Raw genomic sequence first — 23805 nt, 5'->3', positions numbered from 1 at the left:
ATTTTCATTCTCAAACTTTGTTGGGCTCCATCCAAGGAAGCCATCAGCCATATATGAAGATTCTATACCTTTTAGTTCTTCTTCAGAAGTCGTTGGAAGTTTTTGACATATTTGACCCCTGTGACCTTGAAAGTAGGTCAAACTCATTTTCATTCTTAAACTTTGTTAGGCTCTATCCCAGGAAGCCACCAGCCAAATATAAAGATTCTATACCTTTCAGTTCTTCAGAAGAAGTCGTTTGAAGTGTTTGACATATTTGACCCCTGTGACCTTGAAAGTAAGTCAAGGTCATTTTCATTCTCAAACTTTGTTGGGCTCTATCCCAGGAAGCCATCAGCCAAATCTGAAGATTCTATACCTTTCAGTTCTTCAGAAGAAGTCGTTTGAAGTTTTTGACATATTTGACCCCTGTGACCTTGAAAACAGGTCAAGGTCATTTTCGTTCTCAAACTTTGTAGGGCTCCTACCAACGAAGCTTTCAGCCAAATATCATGACTCTAAGCCTGTCCGTTCTTCAGAAGAGGTTGTTAAAAGGAAAAGTTGACGTACGAGGACGGACGGACGGACGGACGGACGACGGACCGCGCACCATGACATAAGCTCACTTGCCCTTCGGACAGGTGAGCTAATAATGCTAACCCAAATTGAATTACTTCCAATGGAAATTAAACAAATGTTGGTCCAAAATGTGATTTCCCTATATAAACTATAGTAAAGTTAACCCCCTCCCCAGGGGGAAACATGAGACCCCAGGGTCAAGAAATTCACAATTTCAGTAAAGCACCTTAAGACCCTTCCATCTATGAAGAGTATTTGATTCTACCATATCTGGGTCTTGAGAAGAAGATTTTTGAAATTTCAGTCAATTCAACCCTTTTTGGCCCCACCCATCAGCCCCTGGGGGTCAGTCAGGGCTCATAGGTGCATACTATCAAACTGCTACCTAATACTGATAATGCTAACCCAAATTGAATTACTTCCAATGGAAATTAAACAAATGTTGGTCCAAAATGTGATTTCCCTATATAAACTATAGTAAAGTTTACCCCCTCCCCAGGGGGAAACGTGAGACCCCAGGGTCAAGAAATTCACAATTTCGGTAAAGCACCTTAAGACCCTTCCATCTATGAAGAGTATTTGATTCTACCATATCTGGGTCTTGAGAAGAAGATTTTTGAAATTTCAGTCAATTCAACCCTTTTTGGCCCCACCCATCAGCCCCTGGGGGTCAGTCAGGGCTCATAGGTGCATACTATCAAACTGCTACCTAATACTGATAATGCTAACCCAAATTGAATTACTTCCAATGGAAATTAAACAAATGTTGGTCCAAAATGTGATTTCCCTATATAAACTATAGTAAAGTTTAACCCCTCCCCAGGGGGAAACGTGAGACCCCAGGGTCATGGGGTTTTGGAGAAGAAGTCGAAAATGTAAATTGTTTACGGACGCACGACGGACCATGACGGACAAAAGACGATCATAATAGGTCACTTGAGACTTTGTCTCAGGTGACCTAAAAATCTTCAGCAAAAAGGTACTAATGGTAATGTACCTAAAACCGTACACTTAGGAAATCGGTCCATGAAATTGGCATGCAATGCAATCAAGTATTAAGTATGCAAATTTCACAACATGATACATTTTGGGTACAGATAGTTGGGCCTCTCTATGTAGAAACTTGACTGATAGGGAAACAGTAATTGTATCATAACACTTGCTCACTTGACAGAAGGGAGGCTACCTATGTCCTTCTTTTAGGGAATTTGGCTGGAGGTAAGAGTGTTGTGAAGCTTATCTGAATGGAGGAAAATAGTTATCGACTGTTTGCTGTATTGATTTGTCAAAAAACATCACCTATTACTACACAATTGGCCATAGAGAGATTAGCTGACCTACCTTTTCCATTATTTATACTCGACTAGAGACTGAAAACTGACTCACATTTCAAAGACTTGGCTTAAGACAGAAATTGTTTAACTCACTTTTTGCACACTTGGCTGAAGAGAGCATTTGGGTTGACTGTAGAGGTGCGGTTTGAGGTGTTATTGTTCATCTCCTGGAGGAAGTGACTGAGTGACTGAGTGAGGGGCCCAGCCTCACCCAGAGACACAGCAATGTGGGGAAGTTCCTTGACAGGCGGCGGTTCTCCATCACTTTCCTCCCCCGTGGAGCTGTCATCAGTATCACTCTTGCCGGAAATTGACACTGACCGACCCTTCTTTCCGCGTTCCAACAGACAGCTCTCAAAACACTGTGTCTGGGTCATATTCTAAACAGACAGAAAGAGTGTTTGGTCCTGAACTAGTTCTTGAATATTATTTGTAAAGTAAGCAGAGATTACATAAATCATTATTACTTGAATACCCTGTATTCCTTGAACTAAGATTTAACCTTTACCCTTTCATGTTTATAGAACTAATCCTACTGATACATAAACAATCGATAGATTATTTTACGGGAGCATCCCACCCAAAAATCCTGTATTTATATAAAAATTTTGGGAAAGGGATTATAATCGACCAAAGATACCAATTTAACATCATAATAAAATGACCAGGTATGTAATTTTTAAAAAGAAATTTATGGTTTTTAATGTATGTAAAACAAATTAATACAATAAGTGTGTTGTCAAAAATCTATAAATTTCTGCTCAATTGATAAAAGTACTTTATTCTTCAACATTATGGAAGTGACATTTCTTAAACGTATACAAGAAGGCACTACAGAGAGTGGCTTCTAATTACAAATGTAACAATGTACCTGCCATACCTCTAGAATAATTGTCTTATTTCAAGTTCTGATTCCTCTTTGAATACATATTCATGCCCGTTCAAAATTTACTGAAGTGTTTTAAAGTAAATAGTATTGTTTGGTAATGTAAAGCATGATTCCCATGAAAAAGCACTAGTGCTCTTCTGATATTTCTTCATTTACTTATATTTAACCTTACACATCTTTTTTCTTCCTCTCTCATAAATTTACCTAAACCAGATACAGATATATAGCAGACATTGTGTGTAATGCTTAAGGCATCTGATACATTTTTTTGTGCATTTGTGTCAATTGTAGATGAAGGATGCATGTAGATGTATTAGTTGTTGAACATATATATTAAACAGTGTAAATCTGTAGTAATTTTCTTCGTCTTTTACCTTTATAAATCATTGCTAGTTGTGACATACTTAATAACAGCACAATCGCTGTTCTGCGTTTGTCTTTTCAATTTGACAGATTGATACCCGACGATCTCTGACCAACATCAGATTAATTTAATTCCACATGTTTCCCCAACTTTTTCTATCTGGAGTTTAAGTTAGTCGGGTTTGACTGCATTTTTTATCTTTTATAAGATTTACAATTTTGATAATATTTACATGTAAAACTACACTTATCCTAGTGATATAGTCTGGAGACATTTTGGTACCAACAGAAATATTTCTCATGCACAGATGTTGTGATAGTTGAAGAACAGAACCCTGTCATAGAGACAAACGTATCTCTATAAAGTAATTTAACTTTTTACTGATGTTACCTGAGCCTTCTCTACCTACCTGTAAGACAGCATTGAAGAAACAGGTATTTCCAAGATTACTCAGGCCCTGAATAAAAACAAATAAAACTTGAAATTGAAGCAAATACTTCAAGATACCTATCCCTCTGCAGGCAATTCCATGAAAGAATTCCACAGTAGTTTTTCATACATGTAACAACTTCCTCTTAATTCCTGTTGAATAACTGTAGCAACTTGTAAAGGGTACTGCTACAGACCAGGTAGCTCAGTTTGTTAGAGAAACAGTATAATGGTAGATCAACAGCTCAAATCCTGGTTTTGCTCTGTTGTGTTTTTACACTCTGAACACTGTGTTGATTTTTCCTTTTTATTATTATTTTGTACAAAAGTTCTGCAAGGCATGGTTTTCAAAGATGATTTATAAATGTTGTAGTCACGCCGTAAATAAAGGGTTCCAATACCTAACAATTGATGCAGTGGTACAGGGGTCCTTAACGATAAAATGGTAAACTCTTTATACACATGTCAGAACTACCTGGTAAACAGATGATGTCAGACAGTTCTACACTTTACATATGTTGCTTTGTACCTTGATTTTATGACACAGTCCAGGTGCTGAGGTCTTTGGAGTAAGGGGTCGAGTATTGGTGTCCTTTACAACCTGCTCCGACCCATCTACAGCAGCAGCAGCCTCCTGTGTCACACGCTTCACTGAACATAAACAGAAATATAAAATACTGTGTCACACGCTTCACTGAACATAAACAGAAATATAAAATATTGTGTCACACGCTTCACTAAACATAACAGAAATATAAAATACTGTCTCACACGCTTCACTGAACATAACAGAAATATAAAATATTGTGTCACACGCTTCACTCAACATAAACAGAAATATAAAATTCTGTGTCACGCCCTTCACTGAACATAAACCGAAACATAAAATACTGTGTCACCCGCTTCACTGAACATAAAAAGAAATATAAAATACTGTGTTACACGCTTCACTGAACATCAACAGAAATATAAAATATTGTGTCACACGCTTCACTGAACATAACAGAAATATAAAATACTGTGTCACACGCTTCACTGAACATATTAAAACATAAACATCACAATAATTCAAACACATGTCTATTTTACGAACATTGTGTGATTTAACAAATAACCTATTTATTTTCAATCTTCTTTCAAAAGGCTAATCATATTGTGTTTATTTTTTATAGATTTTCATTTTCCAAATGTTCACTTAAACATATTAGGTGATAGAGGTGATCACAGTCCTCCTACATCTTTAATCAACACTTTCTGCTATTTCATTGGTACATGTTGCTGCCAGCTCTGAATATTTAAAATGCTACAGCATACAGGTTATTTAAGTCGACCAGTTTACACACCTAGTTCAGGCTGGGGCAGACCTGCTTGTTTCCTTAAGAACTCCATACACTCCTGTAGTCTTTTACTGCGTTCCAGTGGAATATCATCATCACACTTGTAACACCTGTAGCAGGGGCAATAACAAAACTAAATCAGATTTCTTGTATGATAAAATTATTTTACATAAACAGGGACATATTTATAGAAAGCCCATAAATTCACCAACAAATGCAACAAGGGTTCCAGAAATACACACTATTTTACATGTACTTGTTGAGTAGGGAGTTAGCTAATCATTTAGCTAATCAGTATGGTTAATAAGGGAATCACTTGTAACCAAAGTAGCACCATAAAGATGTTGAAATATGGAATATAATGTAATAAATAGCGTCTTTATAAATCAGCAAGAAAAAAAAGGTCCATTGTGAGACCCGGAACACCAACAGACAACACCTAGATCAGTTTGAACTTCAGATATATTTAGAGAGGACTGTGTATGGAATATTTAGGGAGGGTTAGGTTTATTCTTACCAGCATGTCCAGGTGGTGGAGTTTATCACCAGACAGTGACAGCTAGACCGTGGGGTCTCGTAATGCTTCAGGCCATGCTTGTCTCGTGAGTTTCGGTCACAACCCTACAACACATTCAAGAACTATGATTGCTTTACTTGTAAAATTATGTGAAATAAATGACCTTTGCAGTGGCTATACCCTTCTATTATTTCAAACTCTATAAAACTTGTCTTTAACGTGTAATATGTTCACAAGGGACACACACTTTCGACTCCTTTCCTTGAATTAATCTGGAAACAAGCTCTTAAGAACTCTTTTATAGTTGAAGAGATAATAGTTGACAATTCTAAACCAGAGTTGGTAATCAAACCCTGGATGTGTGCACAGAAGGCCAGGGTTTCACCACTGCACCAATCTGTCCACACATAAGGCCAGGGTTTTACCACTGCACCAATCTGTACACACATGTACACACAGAGGCCAGTGTTTCACCACTGCACCAATCGGTCCACACGTGTACACACAGAGGCCAGTGTTTAACCACTGAACCAATCTGTCCACCCATGTACATACCCACAGAGGCCAGTGTTTCACCACCGCACCAATCTGTCCACAAATGTACACACAGAGGCCAGTGTTTTACCACTGCACCAATCTGTACACACATGTACACACAAAGGCCAGTGTTTCACCACTGCACCATTCTGTCCACCCATGTACACACAGAGGCCAGTGTTTCAACACTGCACCAATCTGTCCACACGTGTACATACAGAGGCCAGTGTTCACCACAGCACCAATCTGTCTACAGAGGCCAGTGTTACACCACTACACCATTCTGTCCACACATGTACACACTGAGACCAGTGTTTCACCACTGCACAAATCTGTCCACACATGTACATACCCACAGAGGCCAGTGTTTCACCACTGCGCCAATCTGTCCACCCATGTACATACCCACAGAGGCCAGTGTTTCACCACTGCACCAATCTGTCCACACATAAGGCCAGTGTTTCACCACTGCACCAATCTGTCCACACATAAGGCCAGTGTTTTACCACTGCACCAATCTGTCCACACATGTACACACAGAGGCCAGTGTTTAACCACCGCACCAATCTGTCCACACGTGTACACACAGAGGCCAGTGTTTCACCACTGCACCAATCTGTCCACACATGTACATACACACAGAGGCCAGTGTTTCACCACTGCACCAATCTGTCCACCCATGTACACACAGAGGCCAGTGTTTAACCACCGCACCAATCTGTCCACTCGTGTACACACTGAGGCCAGTGTTTCACCACTGCACCAATCTCTCCACACGTGTACACCCAGAAGGCCAGTGTTTCACCACTGCACCAATCTGTCCACCCATGTACACACAGAGGCCAGTGTTTAACCACTGCACCAATCTGTCCACACGTGTACATACAGAGGCCAGTGTTCACCACAGCACCAATCTGTCTACAGAGGCCAGTGTTACACCACTACACCATTCTGTCCACACATGTACACACAGAGACCAGGGGGGGACCACTGCACCAATCTGTCCACACGTGTACACACAGAACGTCAGGGTTTCACCACTGCACTAATCTGTCCACACGTGTACACACAGAAGGCCAGTGTTTCACCATTGCACCAATCTGTCCACACGTCTACATACAGAGGCCAGTGTTTCACCACTGCACCAATCTGTCCACACGTGTACACACAGAAGGCCAGTGTTTCACCATTGCACCAATCTGTCCACACGTGTACATACAGAGGCCAGTGTTTCACCACTGCACCAATCTGTCCACACAGAAGGCCAGTGTTACACCACCGCACCAATCTGTCCACAAATGTACACACAGAGGCCAGTGTTTCACCACTGCAACAATCTGTCCACACATGTACACACAGAGGCCAGTGTTTCACCACTGCACCAATCTGTCCACACAGAAGGCCAGTGTTTCACCACTGCAACAATCTGTCCACACATGTACACACAGAGACCAGTGTTTCACCACTGCACCAATCTGTCCACACGTGTACACACATAAGGCCAGTGTTTCACCACTGCACCAATCTGTCCACACAGGTACACACAGAAGGCCAGTGTTACACCACTACACCATTCTGTCCACACATGTACACACAGAGACCAGTGTTTCACCACTGCACCAATCTGTCCACACGTGTACACACATAAGGCCAGTGTTTCACCACTGCACCAATCTGTCCACACATGTACACACAGAAGGCCAGTGTTTCACCACTGCAGCAATCTGTCCACACGTGTACACACAGAAGGCCAGGGTTTCACCACTGCACCAATCTGTCCACACATGTACACACATACGGCCAGGGTTTCACCACTGCAGCAATCTGTCCACACGTGTACACACAGAAGGCCAGGGTTTCACCACTGCACCAATCTGTCCACACATGTACACACATACGGCCAGTGTTTCACCACTGCAACAATCTGTCCACCCATGTACACACATACGGCCAGTGTTTCACCACTGCACCAATCTGTCCACACATGTACACACATAAGGCCAGTGTTTCACCACTGCACCAATCTGTCCACACGTGTACACACAGAACGTCAGTGTTTCACCACTGCACCAATCTGTCCACACGTGTACACACAGAAGGCCAGGGTTTCACCACTGCACCAATCTGTCCACACATGTACACAGAGGCCAGTATTTCACCACTGCACCAATATGTCCACATGTGTACACACATAAGGCCAGGGTTTCACCACTGAAGCAATCTGTCCACCCATGTATACACATAAGGCCAGGGTTTCACCACTGCACCAATCTGTCCACACAGAAGGTTCTTGTTCACTTATTAAACTAACTGATACACATATAAGACTCCCGAACATCCTAACCCGATAAAAGACTGTAAATTCAATACAAATATAAGACTATCTATCGTCATACCTGAATTCATATGTACATATAAGACTATTTGATATCCAAACTCAATATACAGATCAGATTATCTAACATCTAACCACAAATAGAAGATGCTACAAATGACAAGTAAAAGCTGCTGTGTGTTTTTACCTGGTGTCCACACTGTAGACACACCCACAGTGTAGGCTCTTGGTCACCAATCAAACTTTCTTCCTGATGAGGTGCACTAGCCTGGTCCAAAGTTTCCCCTTGTCCTGGTTTGCGTCCAGTTGAACTATCCTTAGAACAGGACTAAAAAACGAAATGAACACTCATAATCAATAACTTTTTCTTTTTGAAAGATCAGAATGAAGACCTTGTTTGCTGCTTATAAAGAGAATTTCTACTATATGTGCATTTTGAGTTTGTGAATACAAAGACTCAAGTAAATTTGTAACAAAATATCAAATGCCTTATGTACATAATTAGAAATATTAACAAACAAGAGGCCCATGGGCCTTAACGGTCACCTGATATATTTATACAGAGAGTTGATTTTGTTTTTAACAGGAACATAAATATTATTCAGTGACAAAAAACAATAAAACCACCTTATTCAATATCTAGCATGCAGATTTAAGACTAAAAAGTATTTAAAACTAGCACCTCTGTTTCTAAACAAGGAAAATGAAGAAATTTTAGCACACTGACTCCTTTGGGCCCCACCCTACATCCCTTGGGGGTAAGGCTGGCTCAAAATGTTCAAAGTATCAAACTGTCAACTCAGGGTTATAATTCCAATCAATTTATTAACATGTAATATTTAAAGTATCATTTGCCATTATAAACCATAATAAATTTTGCCTCACCCAGGGGGTAAATGTGAGACCCTAGGGTCATAAACTTTAAGACCCTTCCATCTATGAAGAGTGTTTGATTCTACCATATCTGGGTCTTTGAGAAGATTTTTTTTTGAAATTTCAGTCAATTCAATCCTTTTTGGCCCCCACCCATCAGCCCTGGGGGGTCAGTCAGGGCTTATATGTGCATACCATCAAACTGCTATCTAATACTGATAATGCTAACCCAAATTAAATTACTTCCAATGAAAATTAAACAATTGTTGGTCCAAAATGTGATTTCCCTATATAAACTATAGTAAAGTTTACCCCCTCCCCAGGGGTAAATGTGAGACCCCAGGGTCATAAAATTCACAATTTTGGTAGAGCAACTTAAGACCATTCCATCTATGAAGAGTGTTTGATTCTATCATATCTGGTTATTGAGAAGAAGATTTTTGAAATTTCAGTCAATTTGACTCTTTTTGGCCCCAACCATCAGCCTCGGGGGGTCAGTCAGGGCTCATATGTGCATACCATCAAACTGCTACCCAATACTGATAATGCTAACCTAAAATTAATTACTTCCAATGGCAATTTAAACAAATGTTGGTCCAAAATGTGATTTCCCTATATAAACTATAGTAAACTTTACCCCCTCCCCAGGGGGAAACGTGATAACCAAGGGTCATGAAATTCACAATTTTGGTAGAGCACCTTAAGACCCTTCCATCTATGAAGAGTGTTTGATTCTACCATATCTGGGTCTTGAGAAGAAGATTTTTGAAATTTCAGTCAATTCGGCTCTTTTCGGCCCAACCCATCACCCCCGGGACTATGTCTCAGGTGACCTAAAAATTCCACAGTAACCCAACTTGAAGATCTGTTTAAAAACTATTGTTATATTATAAATTCTCCCCTCCTCTTATTAACCAAAATTAATTGGCAATATTCAGAAAAAGCATGGTATCTCACAATATAAAGAACCTTGCAAAACCTTCATGACATAGTAGCAAAGGTCCTTGTGTGCACCAATATGGTATAGCCAGGATCCACACCAGTACCAGTGTTAACAGACTGTATGGGCCATACGTACAGGTGGGACAAAAGCAATATAAACATGCTAAATGAATCAAACTTTATATACATATAATTAATAGAACCAGTTTTGACCAAACAGAACTGAGGAAGGTGGTGTAATTTAATTTATTATAGCTACGTATACACACCAAGGATTTAATGGCGTTAAGGTAATAACAGAATGAAGATTTTGTAATCATAACTATTTTTTGTCATAGCTACACTTTCAATTTTCTATACTTAAAAAACAAAAACTATCAACACATGTACAAGTCAATATTATACAACTGCATGACACACTATATATATATAGCTATAGCTAATAGCCAGGGACTATGAACATGACACACTATATATATATAGCTATAGCTAATAGCCAGGGACTAGGAACATGACACACTATATATATATAGCTAAAGCTAATAGCCAGGAACTAGGAACATGACACACTATATATATATATATAGCTATAGCTAATAGCCAGGGACTATGAACATGACACACTATATATATATAGCTATAGCTAATAGCCAGGGACTATGGACATACCACAAATTTTGCACTACTCTTTAAAGTAGAATAATATCTCCAGTACAAACTAAATAATTTCAGGCGTCTAAAATAAAGTTTTGTATTAAGTAAATAATACCTGCTGATTACATTAGAATGATAAATACTGGGATTTTACAAGACCTAATGCTGAAATAAAACCTACCGCGCACTCCCCATACACTTGTTTGGTCAATCCTTTCTTCATGGCAGCCAAGTTAACAGCCATATTAATATGGTTACACACTGGTACTGAAACAAACATTATTGTATATAATCAACCCATAGGTCATCTATAAAATAATGAAACTGATGCTTATAAGGTTTCATCACACAATTTAATTAATATTCATTGTTTTACTTTTATTAAATAAAGAGATTTAAAACACATTTTGATTAATACCCATATATCTGTTCCATAATGTACAGTTTGTAGACTATCTTAAACATCTACTCATATAATTATAAAAAAGTGTTGTTTATTATAATCTGAAATTTTTCATATTAAAAAAACTCCAGAGCAAAACAAAGTCACACAATTATAAGGAGACAAAGGAGAAAGTGAACATACATGATGCACATCCATCATCAGAAGAATCGGAGGCTTCCTTGGCCTTTCGCATCTTATGTTTGCGGTTCTTTCCCATGTTGTACGACTGTGTCGCTTCAGTCTCGAGCACTCTCATTTAGTCTGTTTGGCGTCAAGTAAAACCTGTGGTAAGAAAATGTAAATACATCATTTCTAGTTTATATATTCACTAACAAGAGGCCCAAGGGCCTTAGCGGTCACCTGAGTTATATCATAGGTACTGGTAGCTTTATTTTATTGTTTAGATGTGATGTGGAAATCAGCATGTAAACTAAGTGAAATACAATACTTGTCATGTCATCAAAGGATAAGAATTTGAAAATATTGGTAAATGTTCCCTTTGGGGCCCCGCCCTAGCCCCTGGGGATGGGGCAGGAATCCCAATTTTACAAAGTAATACTCTCATTCACCAAAGATGATTCTGACTAAGTTTGAGTAATTTTCTGCTGAAAATGGATAAAATATATACCCAAAAGTGTTATTTCCCTATATAAACTATAGTAAACTTTACCCCCTCCCCAAAGGAGAACGGATAGCTGGGGGGTCCTGAAATTTACAATTTAAGTAAAGCCTCTGATGATCTTTCTTTCCATGTAGAGAAAATGAGTGTAGTACCTCTGAGTCTGGAGAAGAAGATTTTTGAAATATTGGTTAATTTTCCCTTTGGGGCCCCGCACTGGCCCCAGGGGTTGGGGTAGGATTCTCAATTTTACAATTTGAAACCATCTTCCTCCAAGGATAATTCTCACCAAGTAAAAATAATTTCCTAAAGAAAATATACCCAAAAGTGTTATTTAATTACTGAATGATGTTGTTGTTGCAATGCTTATTAACCACAGATAAGCAATGCTTATTAACCACAGATAAGCAATGCTTATTAACCACAGATAAGCAATGCTTATTAACCACAATCTCTTCATAGAGTCCACAAATACTGTCTCTAACAATTTAAGGTTATGTATTACTGGGGTATGCAAAGAACATTGAAATAGATATCAATGCTGTTAAATGCATGTATATAGTTTTCTGAGAAATTCTCGGTACAATACATGGATGATGTAATTGGAACTTGATACTACCTATATATATGATAAGTAAAGTTTCCAATAGAAATGATCATCATCTGAAGCTCAGTCATGTGAAATCAATACTGGTTTTTAAGTGCCTTACAAGGTCAGGAGGAATTCGGACAGTAACATACCAGGTGTATGTACAATGACTTAGCTCATTTAGTGTTAATTACGTTCTTACAAAAATCAAAAGTCAGTCTGTCATTAACTACAAGTCTTCACTATTGAGAACTCAATCTCTCCACTACAAACTGACCTCCAACTATAAACTGTAAAACTACACAGAATTACAAACTACAGCTAAAACTACTAATATTATAACTAACTTCCTAATTCTCACTTTAACTCTAAACTTTTGAAACTCTCCTCTATATCGCTTGACCTCACAACTTGGTCTCTCTAACTCAACCTCCTTCCTCAAGACTCTTTGTACACAAATCATCAAAGTGACTCAATATCAAACCTAATCATGTCACAGCTAGGACAGACTTATTCCAATGAAATTATTATATACCGAGTAAAACACCACATATTCATACCCCCTTCCTTAAAAAAAGTACATGTACCAGATAATGAAGAAAACAGTATGTGAATTTGATATGGTACTTACCTACTAGATAATTAAAACATCACTGACCTATTCGGTGCTTGGTCAGGCCTAGTACTTATATTAAAACCCGGCCTCCTCTGACGACGCAAATAGACTCTATTGATCATGAAGACTGTGCTAAGTTGAACAATGACCTTAAGTCTTTAGAAAAATGGGAAGAAAAGTGGCAAATGAAGTTTAACACCATTTAATGTTCTATTATTAATGTATCAAAAAAGAAACATCATTAATTATAATCATACCCTTCATAATCAGATTTTAGAAAATGTAGATACTAACAAATATATTGGTGTCACTTTCAGTTTAGACCTAACTTGGTGCAAACACATTCAATCAGCGACCAACAAGGCCAATAAGACCTTGGGTTTCCTACGTCGAAATACATCTTCATGTACTAGGAAAGTTAAATCACAGGCATACACTACTCTTGTAAGACCAGTTTTAGAATATGCACCAACTTGTTGGGACCCCTATTCCATCAACAACAATTACACAATGTACAACGTACAGTGTAGAGTAGCGAGATACTTTTAACTAGTACAGGTCTAGAGATCCAGGCTGTATTACAAACATGATGAAATCATTAGATTGGGAATCTTTATCACAAAGAAGGGCAAAAGCTAGATTGTCAATGCTATACAAGATCTCGCATAATATCGTTAGAATTAACCCATCATCATACTGGACATCAGGTGACAGACGAACAAGGGGGGCACATAAAATAAACACAATACATGTATCTACCGCAAAAGATGCCTACAAATTCTCTTTTTTTTCCCCAAGAACTATTATAACCTGGAACTCATTACCAACATCATTGGCCCTTAGTGAGGAATTACCTTCTTTCGAATCCTCACTTGAAGGTTACCATCAGTCTCTTTACTAATTTTACATCCTCGTTATGTACATAGTTTTAATATAATACCTAAAATTACAAAAAAATCTTTGAAATGCCAACTACTAGGGTCAAATGCACTCCAACATTGGAGTTCTGATCCTTTTAATGGAAGAAGAAGATATAAAAAAAATCTCTCGTCGTTATCGCACCTAGGTCAGGCGGAACGACCTAAACATAAAACAGACCCAACTTTTCACGATTAATGCATCGCCTTTCTTTGTACGGTTACATATATTGAATCAATTTAGCTATGGTCAGAACATCATGGACGCACAGACATTAGTTAACTTGCACCATCGTTAATTAGTGCCAATCGCAGACTCCTGACCCCGTGGCCCGTCATAACCGTGTCCAATAAATAATATCATATATATATATATATATACAGTACACTTCCCATGTCCGAGTTAAAATTCAAGGATTAGCGGAAATTCCAGAATGGCAAACGGTCCAGGAATGAACCATATTGATCAAACTAACCTGTTCGTAATGTTGTTTAAGTCATTTATCGTAATGACACGTTTCAATCGCTGATAAAGCTACTTTTCCCGTCTACCATCACAGCAAGGGTCCCGAACATGGCGACTTTGCATGATTTCTATCGCGGTAGTTACGTATTTTGACGTCACGATATTGTTACCTTCTTACTTTTTGTAAAATAATAATAACTTATTTCGGAGGTATGTTGAAACGATTACATATATATATGACCGTTTACATAAGATAAGACTCTCCATCATAAAATCATAAAATCGTAAAATCATATAAATACGAAACAAAATGCTGATTAAAATTAAGGCGCATTCGTTTAAGTTAAAATCGATTATCTCAAAGTTCTCAAAAGTTAAACAATTTATCTCATCACAAATAGTTCTCATATTAATATTCGTTTTAAAAATGCGAATACATTTTAGATACAAATATCTCAAATCTGATTAACTAATTCGTTTCTTGGTGATTGTGTGCTAACAAGTCGAACGCACCGATGCAACCTAATGAATGACTTAGAGTCGTTATCGGTTGCAACTTTAGACTCATGTTGACAAATGAATTTGGTCATCATTTATTTTATACGCAATATATAAATTGTTCAAAAGCGAAGTGAGATTTAGAACCATTTTGCTTGTTCCGAACAAAATAGATTAAATGACATAGCGTAAATGCATGACCGTAATGGCGTACATTGATTATGTCATTTACTTTCATTGACAACAAAACCGTAAGCCACCTTGCTTCACATGCTTAACCTGCTGACTAACACTGCAAGAGTTGAACGCTGACAGCATACCCCTTGAGATTGTAAGCAAACAGTAATGAAATGCGTACATCACAGTTTTGTTTTGTTTCTAAACATAAACTCGATTTTCTGAAACAATCAAGGTAAATCAAGGTACCAGTAAATCATTAAAGGAACTATCAACAGGCTAACTTGCAGTTTAAATAAACCAGATAACTCATATTCTTTTATTTATTCTGTTACAATGTTTTTTTCCTGGCTCGTGTCAGTGAATGGAAACTCACAGTAGGCACATATTTTGTTCTGTACAGATGCACACCTTATAACATTGCATTTTCTAGAATGTCTATCTATTTTCTTTGGATGAAATGCCATGACATTTTTCACTGCTGTCAAACTATTGTTGTATTTGTTTCAGGTTGACTTATGGACATGCAAAGGGTATAAAACCCAAGCAAAGTATGGAAGATGCTACTGACAAACAACATTGGCTCCTTCAAGTGAAACATGGGTTTAAAAGATTAATACAAGAGAAACTATTTACAGATGTGATTTTGAAAGTCGGAGATCAGGAATTTGAGTGCCACAAGAACATTTTGTGTGTGTTTTCATCTTATTTTGGATGTATGTTCCAGTCAGGAATGATTGAGAGTCGAGAGGAGGTGATAGAGCTGGGAATGGTGGAAGCAGGGCCCATGGACCTGTTGATTCAGTATATGTACACTGGTATGATGGACATGAACACACACAATATTGCCAGACTGCTATGGACAGCCACCTTCCTCCAGATGGATGGGTTTCTGAACTGGATGCGTCAAGATTACAACCTGGACGATTACATACACTTGGATAATTTCTGGGATTTGTGGTGTCTAGCTGAGAGCCACCATGACTGTATCTTCCTGAAAGATCCCCTGATAAACTTTGTTTTAAAAAACTTTGAAAAATTGTACAAGACACCAGGATTTAAGGAGAATATGTCATCTGAAGACCTATTATCTATACTGAACGATAAAAGTTTGATGGTGAAGAATGAAGACACAGTTATTAATTCTGTCCTCACATGGGTAAATCATAGCAGAGAGAAAAGAAGGGTAGACCTCACTAGACTTATACATGCAGTGCGCCTACCACTTTGTCAGAGAAGTAGTCTGGAGCAGCTCAGGAGTAGCTTCAGAGATGATATGGATCAGGCTGTGCATGATAACCTGAAAATAGCAGAACAGTATCAACAGGACTGCGGAGGACAGATGTGTTTTGCCACTGCACAGAGCCAGTACAGGCCATATAGTGGCAAAGAGAAAGTCCTTATCCTTATAAATGAAGAGAAAGAAACCCACCCATCAAATGAGGATGACATTTGTTACCCCTCTGTCTCATTTAACCGTAAACCTTCCATCTCATTTGAGCCTGATGGAATGTTGACTGTGCTTCCTTACAGCTTCAGGCCAGGGGGCTTCACCACCTGTACATATGCAGAGAGCTGTGTGTATCTCTGTGGGTACCGCCAACAAACCAATGCCTTCTTCTACTACTCGACCATTACTGACAAGTGGCAGTGTCTGGAGCCCTGTCCTGGAGCCTGCAGGGTCGATGCCCACATTGTTGCTATCAGAGACAGAATCTATCTGTTTGGCGGAGAGGAAGTTGGCAAGGGTACACTGCTGTCTGCTGTCTATGTGTACAACGTCACAAACAATCACTGGGATGCCATTCCTTACTGTCATCTGCAGATTCCTGTAACTAAGTCTCTGAAGGGTTGCCTTGGTGATAAGATTTACATTTTTGGAGGTTTGTCAGCCTCAGGTGATCGTGAAATGAGGTTTGGTGAAGACATTGTGCAGTGTATAGACACCACAGACAAGTCCTGTTCCATCATGTGCTGCTCTAACCTTGTCAGGGGAGTCGTGTCCCAGGGATGTGCCTACAGCTGCCATGCTGACGGTACTGTACACATCATTTACAAAGAAAGCACCAACTCGCTACTCATAGTCAGGTTTGACCCAGAATCATCAACAAAGTTTGAAAGTATAGGTTCTATTCCAACTACCATTAATACTTTTGACTTCAGTAAATGTAATTTGAGAATGGTGAAACAAGACTGCAACCTTGTGGTAGCCATTACGGAAACTGCTCCATTGCAAAGTGCTCTTGGTTGTATTGTGAACTTTGATTTGAAAACCAAAACGAAAACAAAAGGGAAGCTATTTCTACATGATTTGGAGGTTATGGAATTCCACTTCTTAGTTCTGACTGATGAAATGATGAATGCAGATTTATGATGACTAAAAGAACTACACATGAAGTGAATGAACCTAGCTTCCATGATATGTATAGCAACTAGCAAATTTAACATCACAAGTTGTTAAAAAGAAGTTCTCTGTTATCGATTTTCAAAATTACCATTGAATGAAAATCTAGCAATGCAAACTATTCATAAAAAGTCATGAATGAAAACATTTATAACATTTTATAATATGCAAAGTATTTCATTTTTATCAACAAAATTCAGAAGAATATAAGATAAGCGTCTTCTGATTGTGTTCTAATTAAGAAAGTGATGTTCAGAATTTAAATACTGTTGAAAGAATCTATTAGTGATGAAGAAACAAAAGTGCTGTCACTTTACTAACTACATTTGTAAAGGTAAAGAGTACCTCATCAGCAGTTAAAATTGTTAAGATTTCCATTATAGAGCCATAAAAAATAAGGGTTGCTTCCCTTTGTACAGTATTTATCTCTCATTTTAATGCAGAATCGATATAATTTCTGGTACCAACATTGGTAAAGTGCAGAATTAGTAGGGTATAGGTTTTCCGAGGATTTCTGTTTTTCATTTTTAGCATACCTGACCGTGGTGAGCTTATGCCATACTGCAGCGTCCGTCGTCTGTCTGTCGTCCGTCTGTCAACTTTTCCTTTAAAATGCTACTAGTCCTGAATGGCTAAGTAGATTTTATTCTAACTTCGTCTGGGGCATCCTTGGGCCAAGGAAACACAATTTTGTATGAATGGTGGGTGTAGCCCCCTTGGGGGCAGTGGGGCGAGGCCGAATAGGGGAAATAGAGGTAAAACCTTTAAAATCTCTCTTCTACCATAGGGATTAAGGATTTTATCCTAAATTAGTCTGGAACATCCTTGGGCTAAGGGGACACAATTTTGTATAAACGGTGGGTGTGGCCCCCCTGGGGGCAGAGGGGCGGGGCCAAACAGTGGAAATAGAAGTAAAACCTTTAAAACCCTTTTTCTACCGCAGGGATTAAGGGATTTCAATTAAATTTAGTCTGGAGCATCTTTTGGCCAAGGGAACACAATTTTGTATAAACTGTGGATGTAGTCCCTTGGTGGCAGTGGGGCGGGGCCGAATAGGGGAAATAGAGGTAAAACCTTTAAAATCCTTCTTCTACCATAGGGATCAAGGAATTTTATCCTAAATTAGTCTCGAGCATCTTTTTGCCAAGGGGACACAATTTTGTATAAATGGTGGGTGTGGCCCCCCTGGGGGCAGAGGGACGGGCCGCCAAACAATGGAAATAGAAGTAAAACCTTTAAAATACTTCTTCTACAGTAGGGATTAAAGGATTTTTATCCTTATTTAGTCCGGAGCATACTTGGGCAAAGGGGACTCATTTTTGCATGAACGGTGGGTGTGGCCCCCTTGGGGGCAGAGGGGCGGGACCGAATAGGGGAAATAGAGGTGAAACCTTTAAAATCCTTCTTCTAACATAGAGATTAAAGTATTTTATCCTAAATTAGTCTGGAGCATCCTTGCATCTTGGTCTTGGTGTGGCCCCCCTGGGGTCAGAGGGGCGGGGCCCAATAGGGGAAACATAGCAAATTCTTCAAAATCCTTGTCCTTCTGTAGGAATGACAGGGTTTTGTCATAATTTGGTATGAAATATCCTTGGGTGAAGGGGAACCAATTTTGTATAAACGGTGTGTCTAACCCCACTTGGGGCAGAGAGGCAGGGCCAAATAAGGGATAAAGAGGAATAGCTTTAATATCCTTTTTAGCTCACCTGGCCCGAAGGGCCAAGTGAGCTTATGGCATGGTTTGTTCAAATAAATGACCTTCATCCATTTTCAAGGTCACAGGGGTCAAATATGTTAAATTCTTTAAACAACTTCTTCTGAATAACCAAGAGGCATAGGGTGATGATATTTGGCCAGTAACATGCTGGGATGAAGGGCTTCCAATTTTGTTTAAACAAATGACCTTGATTTATATTCAAGGTCACAGGGGTCAAATATGTTTAAAACCTTTAAACAACTTCTTCTGAATAACCAAGAGGCCTAGGGTGCCTAAATTTGGCCAGTAACATGCTGGGATGGAGGGCTACCAAGTTTGTTCAAATAAATGACCTTGACTTATATTCAAGGTCACAGGAGTCAAATATGTTTAACACCTTTCAACGACTTCTTCTGAATAACCGATAGGCCTAGGGTGATGATATTTGGCCAGTAACATGCTGGGATGAAGGGCTACCAGGTTTGTTCAAATAAATAACCTTGACTTATATTCAAGGTCACAGGGGTCAAATATGTTCAAAACATTTAAACAACTTCTTCTAAATAACCAATAGGCCTTGGGTGCATAAATTTGGCCAGTAACATGCTGGGATGAAGGGCTACCAAGTTTGTTCAAATAAATGACCTTGATTTATATTCTAGGTCACAGGGGTCAAATATGTTTAAAACCTTTAAACAACTTCTACTGAATAATCAAGAGGCCTAGGGTGATGAGATTTGTCGAGTAACATGCTGGGTTGAATAGCTACCAGGTTTGTTCAAATAAATGACCTTGACTTATATTCAAGGTCACAGGGGTCAAATATGTTCAAAACATTTAAACAACTTCGTCTGAATAACCAAGAGGCCTAAGGTGATAATATTTGTCGAGTAACATGCTGGGTTGAATAGCTACCAGGTTTGTTAAAATAAATGACCTTGACTTATATTCAAGGTCACAGGGGGCAAATATGTTCAAAACATTTAAACAACTTCGTCTGAATAACCAGGAGGCCTAAGGTGATAATATTTGTCGAGTAACATGCTGGGTTGAATAGCTTCCAGGTTTGTTCAAATAAATGACCTTGACTTATTTTCAAGGTCACAGGGGTCAAATATGTTTAAAACCTTTAAACAACTTCTACTGAATAATCAAGAGGCCTAGGGTGATGAGATTTGTCGAGTCACATGCTGGGTTGAGTAGCTACCAGGTTTGTTCAAATAAATGACCTTGACTTATATTCAAGGTCACAGGGGTCAAATATGTTCAAAACATTTAAACAACTTCTTCTGAATAACCAAAAGGCCTAAGGTGATAATATTTGGCCAGTAGCATGCTTGGATGAAGGGCTACCAAATTTGTTCAAATAAATGACCTTCATCCATTTTCAAGGTCACAGGGGTCAAATATGTTTAAAACCTTAAAACAACTTCTTCTGAATAACCAAATGCCCAGGGTGATGATATTTGGCCAGTAGCATGCTGGGATGAAGGGCTACCAAGTTTGTTCAAATGAATGATCTTGACCAACTTTCAAGGTCATAGGTGTCAAATGTCTTAAAATCTTCAAACAACTTCTTCTCAATAACCAAAAGGCCCAGGGTACTGATATTTGGTCTGTAGCAATCAGGGCTACCAAATTTGTTTAACTGAATGACCTTGACCCACTTTCAACCTAATGTCATTGTTTGACATTCAGGGTCACACTGATCATCTGCCTGTTGCTGTATTTTAGTCCACTTTTAAGATTACAAGTGTGAGATTAATTCCAGGTGAGTGATGCAGGCCCATTGGGCCTCTTGTTTTCTTATGTTAGGATGATGGTATTTTGACCAAATTTGAACAGTAGCATCCTATGCGGAAGGGAAATCAATTTTGTGTAAATGGTGTGTCTGACCCCCCTGGGGCCTGAGAGGTGGGGGCCAATAAAGGTAATTTAGCAAATTCTTCAAAATTCTTCTTCTGTAGGAATAACAGATTTTTGTCCATATTTGGTCTAAAACATCATTGGGTAAAAGTGACCTGATTTTGTATCAAAGGTGGGTCTGACCTCCCTAGGGGCAGAGGGGCGGGGCCCAATAGGGGAAACACAACAAATTCTTCAAAATCCTTCTTTTCCTGTAGGAATGACAGGATTTTGTCCAATTGCATAAATATAACCCCTGACTAACCATGTAATACATGTACACTACCAGCGACATCTAGCTATTCCAACTTCAATTTTACTAACATTTCCAGGTGAGCGATACAGGCTCTCTGGGCCTCTTGGTTCAATTTTGTTTGTAAATTATCCAATTTCGTATAATTGTAATTCTGTTGTTTTATAATGAATTCATCTGTCCAAAAACAAAAGTTGAAAACTATTTCACAGTGGTTCCAGTGGTAGCAATTTTATGTTGATAGTCCCTCTTTAACTTAAGTATTTACACTGCTGACATGTGGTATTATCTATCGAAATAAAGTTACACTGTGATTATTGATGTATAGTTACCTTGTATGTGAAATGTAGGGTAATATAAACTTTTGTTTTGAAGTTTAGGACTAGTATAAACGTGTATTGTGTAGGTGCTGCCAATAGGCAAATAAAGGAAGGAGACTGTAGGAAGGTGATTGAAAAATACATATGCCTGGTCAAACATTTGCTACAATATGATTAATGATTTTCTATTGACTCTTTTACGTAAAAGGGTATGTATATATTCATGCTATTCAGTTGAATAATTCTAAGATATTTAGATGAAGCCCAATCTGATTGTGCACCAAGATATTAGATACTTGAGCAGCCATGGAAAAAATACCCAAATGTTCCAAGATTGGGACCCCTTCTTAGCCCCCAAGGATATAACACCCTTCCTTTAACCTAGTCTCATGGATACTTGTTAGTATATGTGGCTGAAGTTATACAGGTTGTTTAGACTTGAACATCAAAATGGACTGCTCTTTTACTCTCCAACCAAGGGGGAGGATCCTAGTCCCACTCCAGTGGTGGCCTACTATGTGGGAGGATCCTAGTCCCACTCCAGTGGTGGCCTACTATGGGGGAGGATCCTAGTCCCTCTCCAGTGTAGGCCTACTATGAAGAGCCTCCCATTTCTCTTGACCTATTTTTTTTCAATTTAATAAGATTAATTTAATTTTCCTTTTTTTTCTATCTGCTGAAAAATGGAACATTTGCCTGGTCAAAAAAAATCTGTATTTGCTCTTTATTCAACCAGTTGTATTTTACAACTGTTACAAAATAAGCAAATTCATTCAATATATCTCGTAAGGTTTACTCTGTATCATCAGGACAGTGTGTGTGTTATAAATACCAATATATCTCGTAAGGTTTACTCTTTGTTATCAGGACAGTGTGTGTGTTATCAATACCAATATATCTCGTCACGTTTACTCTTTATTATCAGGACAGTGTGTGTGTTATCAATACCAATATATCTCGTCACGTTTACTCTTTATTATCAGGACAGTGTGTGTGTTATCAATACCAATGTATCTCGTAAGGTTTACTCTTTATTATCAGGACAGTGTGTGTGTTATCAATACCAATATATCTCGTCACGTTTACTCTTTATTATCAGGACAGTGTGTGTGTTATCAATACCAATGTATCTCGTAAGGTTTACTCTTTATTATCAGGACAGTGTGTGTGTTATCAATACCAATATATCTCGTCACGTTTACTCTTTATTATCAGGACAGTGTGTGTGTTATCAATACCAATGTATCTCGTAAGGTTTACTCTTTATTATCAGGACAGTGTGTGTGTTATCAATACCAATATATCTCGTCACGTTTACTCTTTATTATCAGGACAGTGTGTGTGTTATCAATACCAATGTATCTCGTAAGGTTTACTCTTTATTATCAGGACAGTGTGTGTGTTATCAATACCAATATATCTCGTCACGTTTACTCTTTATTATCAGGACAGTGTGTGTGTTATCAATACCAATGTATCTCGTAAGGTTTACTCTTTATTATCAGGACAGTGTGTGTGTTATCAATACCAATATATCTCGTCACGTTTACTCTTTATTATCAGGACAGTGTGTGTGTTATCAATACCAATGTATCTCGTAAGGTTTACTCTTTATTATCAGGACAGTGTGTGTGTTATCAATACCAATATATCTCGTCACGTTTACTCTTTATTATCAGGACAGTGTGTGTGTTATCAATACCAATGTATCTCGTAAGGTTTACTCTTTATTATCAGGACAGTGTGTGTGTTATCAATACCAATATATCTCGTCACGTTTACTCTTTATTATCAGGACAGTGTGTGTGTTATCAATACCAATGTATCTCGTAAGGTTTACTCTTTATTATCAGGACAGTGTGTGTGTTATCAATACCAATATATCTCGTCACGTTTACTCTTTATTATCAGGACAGTGTGTGTGTTATCAATACCAATGTATCTCGTAAGGTTTACTCTTTATTATCAGGACAGTGTGTGTGTTATCAATACCAATATATCTCGTCACGTTTACTCTTTATTATCAGGACAGTGTGTGTGTTATCAATACCAATGTATCTCGTAAGGTTTACTCTTTATTATCAGGACAGTGTGTGTGTTATCAATACCAATATATCTCGTCACGTTTACT

General features: G+C 38.4%; 2 protein-coding genes across 2 annotated transcripts in view; one reads left to right on the top strand and one right to left on the bottom strand.

The window, feature by feature from the left end:
- The window catches only part of LOC110460355 (ubiquitin carboxyl-terminal hydrolase 45-like), a 37746-nt gene extending 23200 nt beyond the window's left edge, over positions 1-14546 (bottom strand). The window contains exons 1-9 of the mRNA XM_021513223.1: positions 14432-14546; positions 11356-11496; positions 10951-11036; positions 8488-8628; positions 5429-5532; positions 4918-5021; positions 4104-4225; positions 3555-3602; positions 1986-2272 (exon numbers count right to left, since the gene is read on the bottom strand). Coding sequence (XP_021368898.1) covers positions 1986-2272; positions 3555-3602; positions 4104-4225; positions 4918-5021; positions 5429-5532; positions 8488-8628; positions 10951-11036; positions 11356-11470 — 1007 coding nt within the window. The 5' untranslated portion in view covers positions 11471-11496; positions 14432-14546. The remainder of the gene's footprint in view (positions 1-1985; positions 2273-3554; positions 3603-4103; positions 4226-4917; positions 5022-5428; positions 5533-8487; positions 8629-10950; positions 11037-11355; positions 11497-14431) is intronic.
- Positions 14547-14947: 401 nt separating this feature from the next.
- LOC110460359 (kelch repeat and BTB domain-containing protein 2-like) lies at positions 14948-18240 on the top strand. The gene is made up of 2 exons (XM_021513227.1): positions 14948-15250; positions 15607-18240. Exon 2 carries the CDS (start codon positions 15650-15652, stop codon positions 17468-17470), a length of 1821 nt encoding a protein of 606 aa, XP_021368902.1. The 5' UTR covers positions 14948-15250; positions 15607-15649; the 3' UTR covers positions 17471-18240.
- Positions 18241-23805: the final 5565 nt, after the last annotated feature.

This window comes from Mizuhopecten yessoensis, unplaced genomic scaffold (assembly GCF_002113885.1).
Source record: "Mizuhopecten yessoensis strain PY_sf001 unplaced genomic scaffold, ASM211388v2 scaffold10363, whole genome shotgun sequence".
Classification (NCBI taxonomy): Eukaryota; Metazoa; Mollusca; class Bivalvia; order Pectinida; family Pectinidae; genus Mizuhopecten; species Mizuhopecten yessoensis.
Note: the sequence above shows the minus strand (reverse complement) of the source record. Positions and strands in the feature narration are given on the sequence as shown.

What these genes read in the sequence shown, in the direction of transcription:
- LOC110460359 (XM_021513227.1), top strand. Translation starts at nt 15,650, where the DNA reads ATGGAAGATGCTACTGACAAACAACATTGGCTCCTTCAAGTGAAACAT.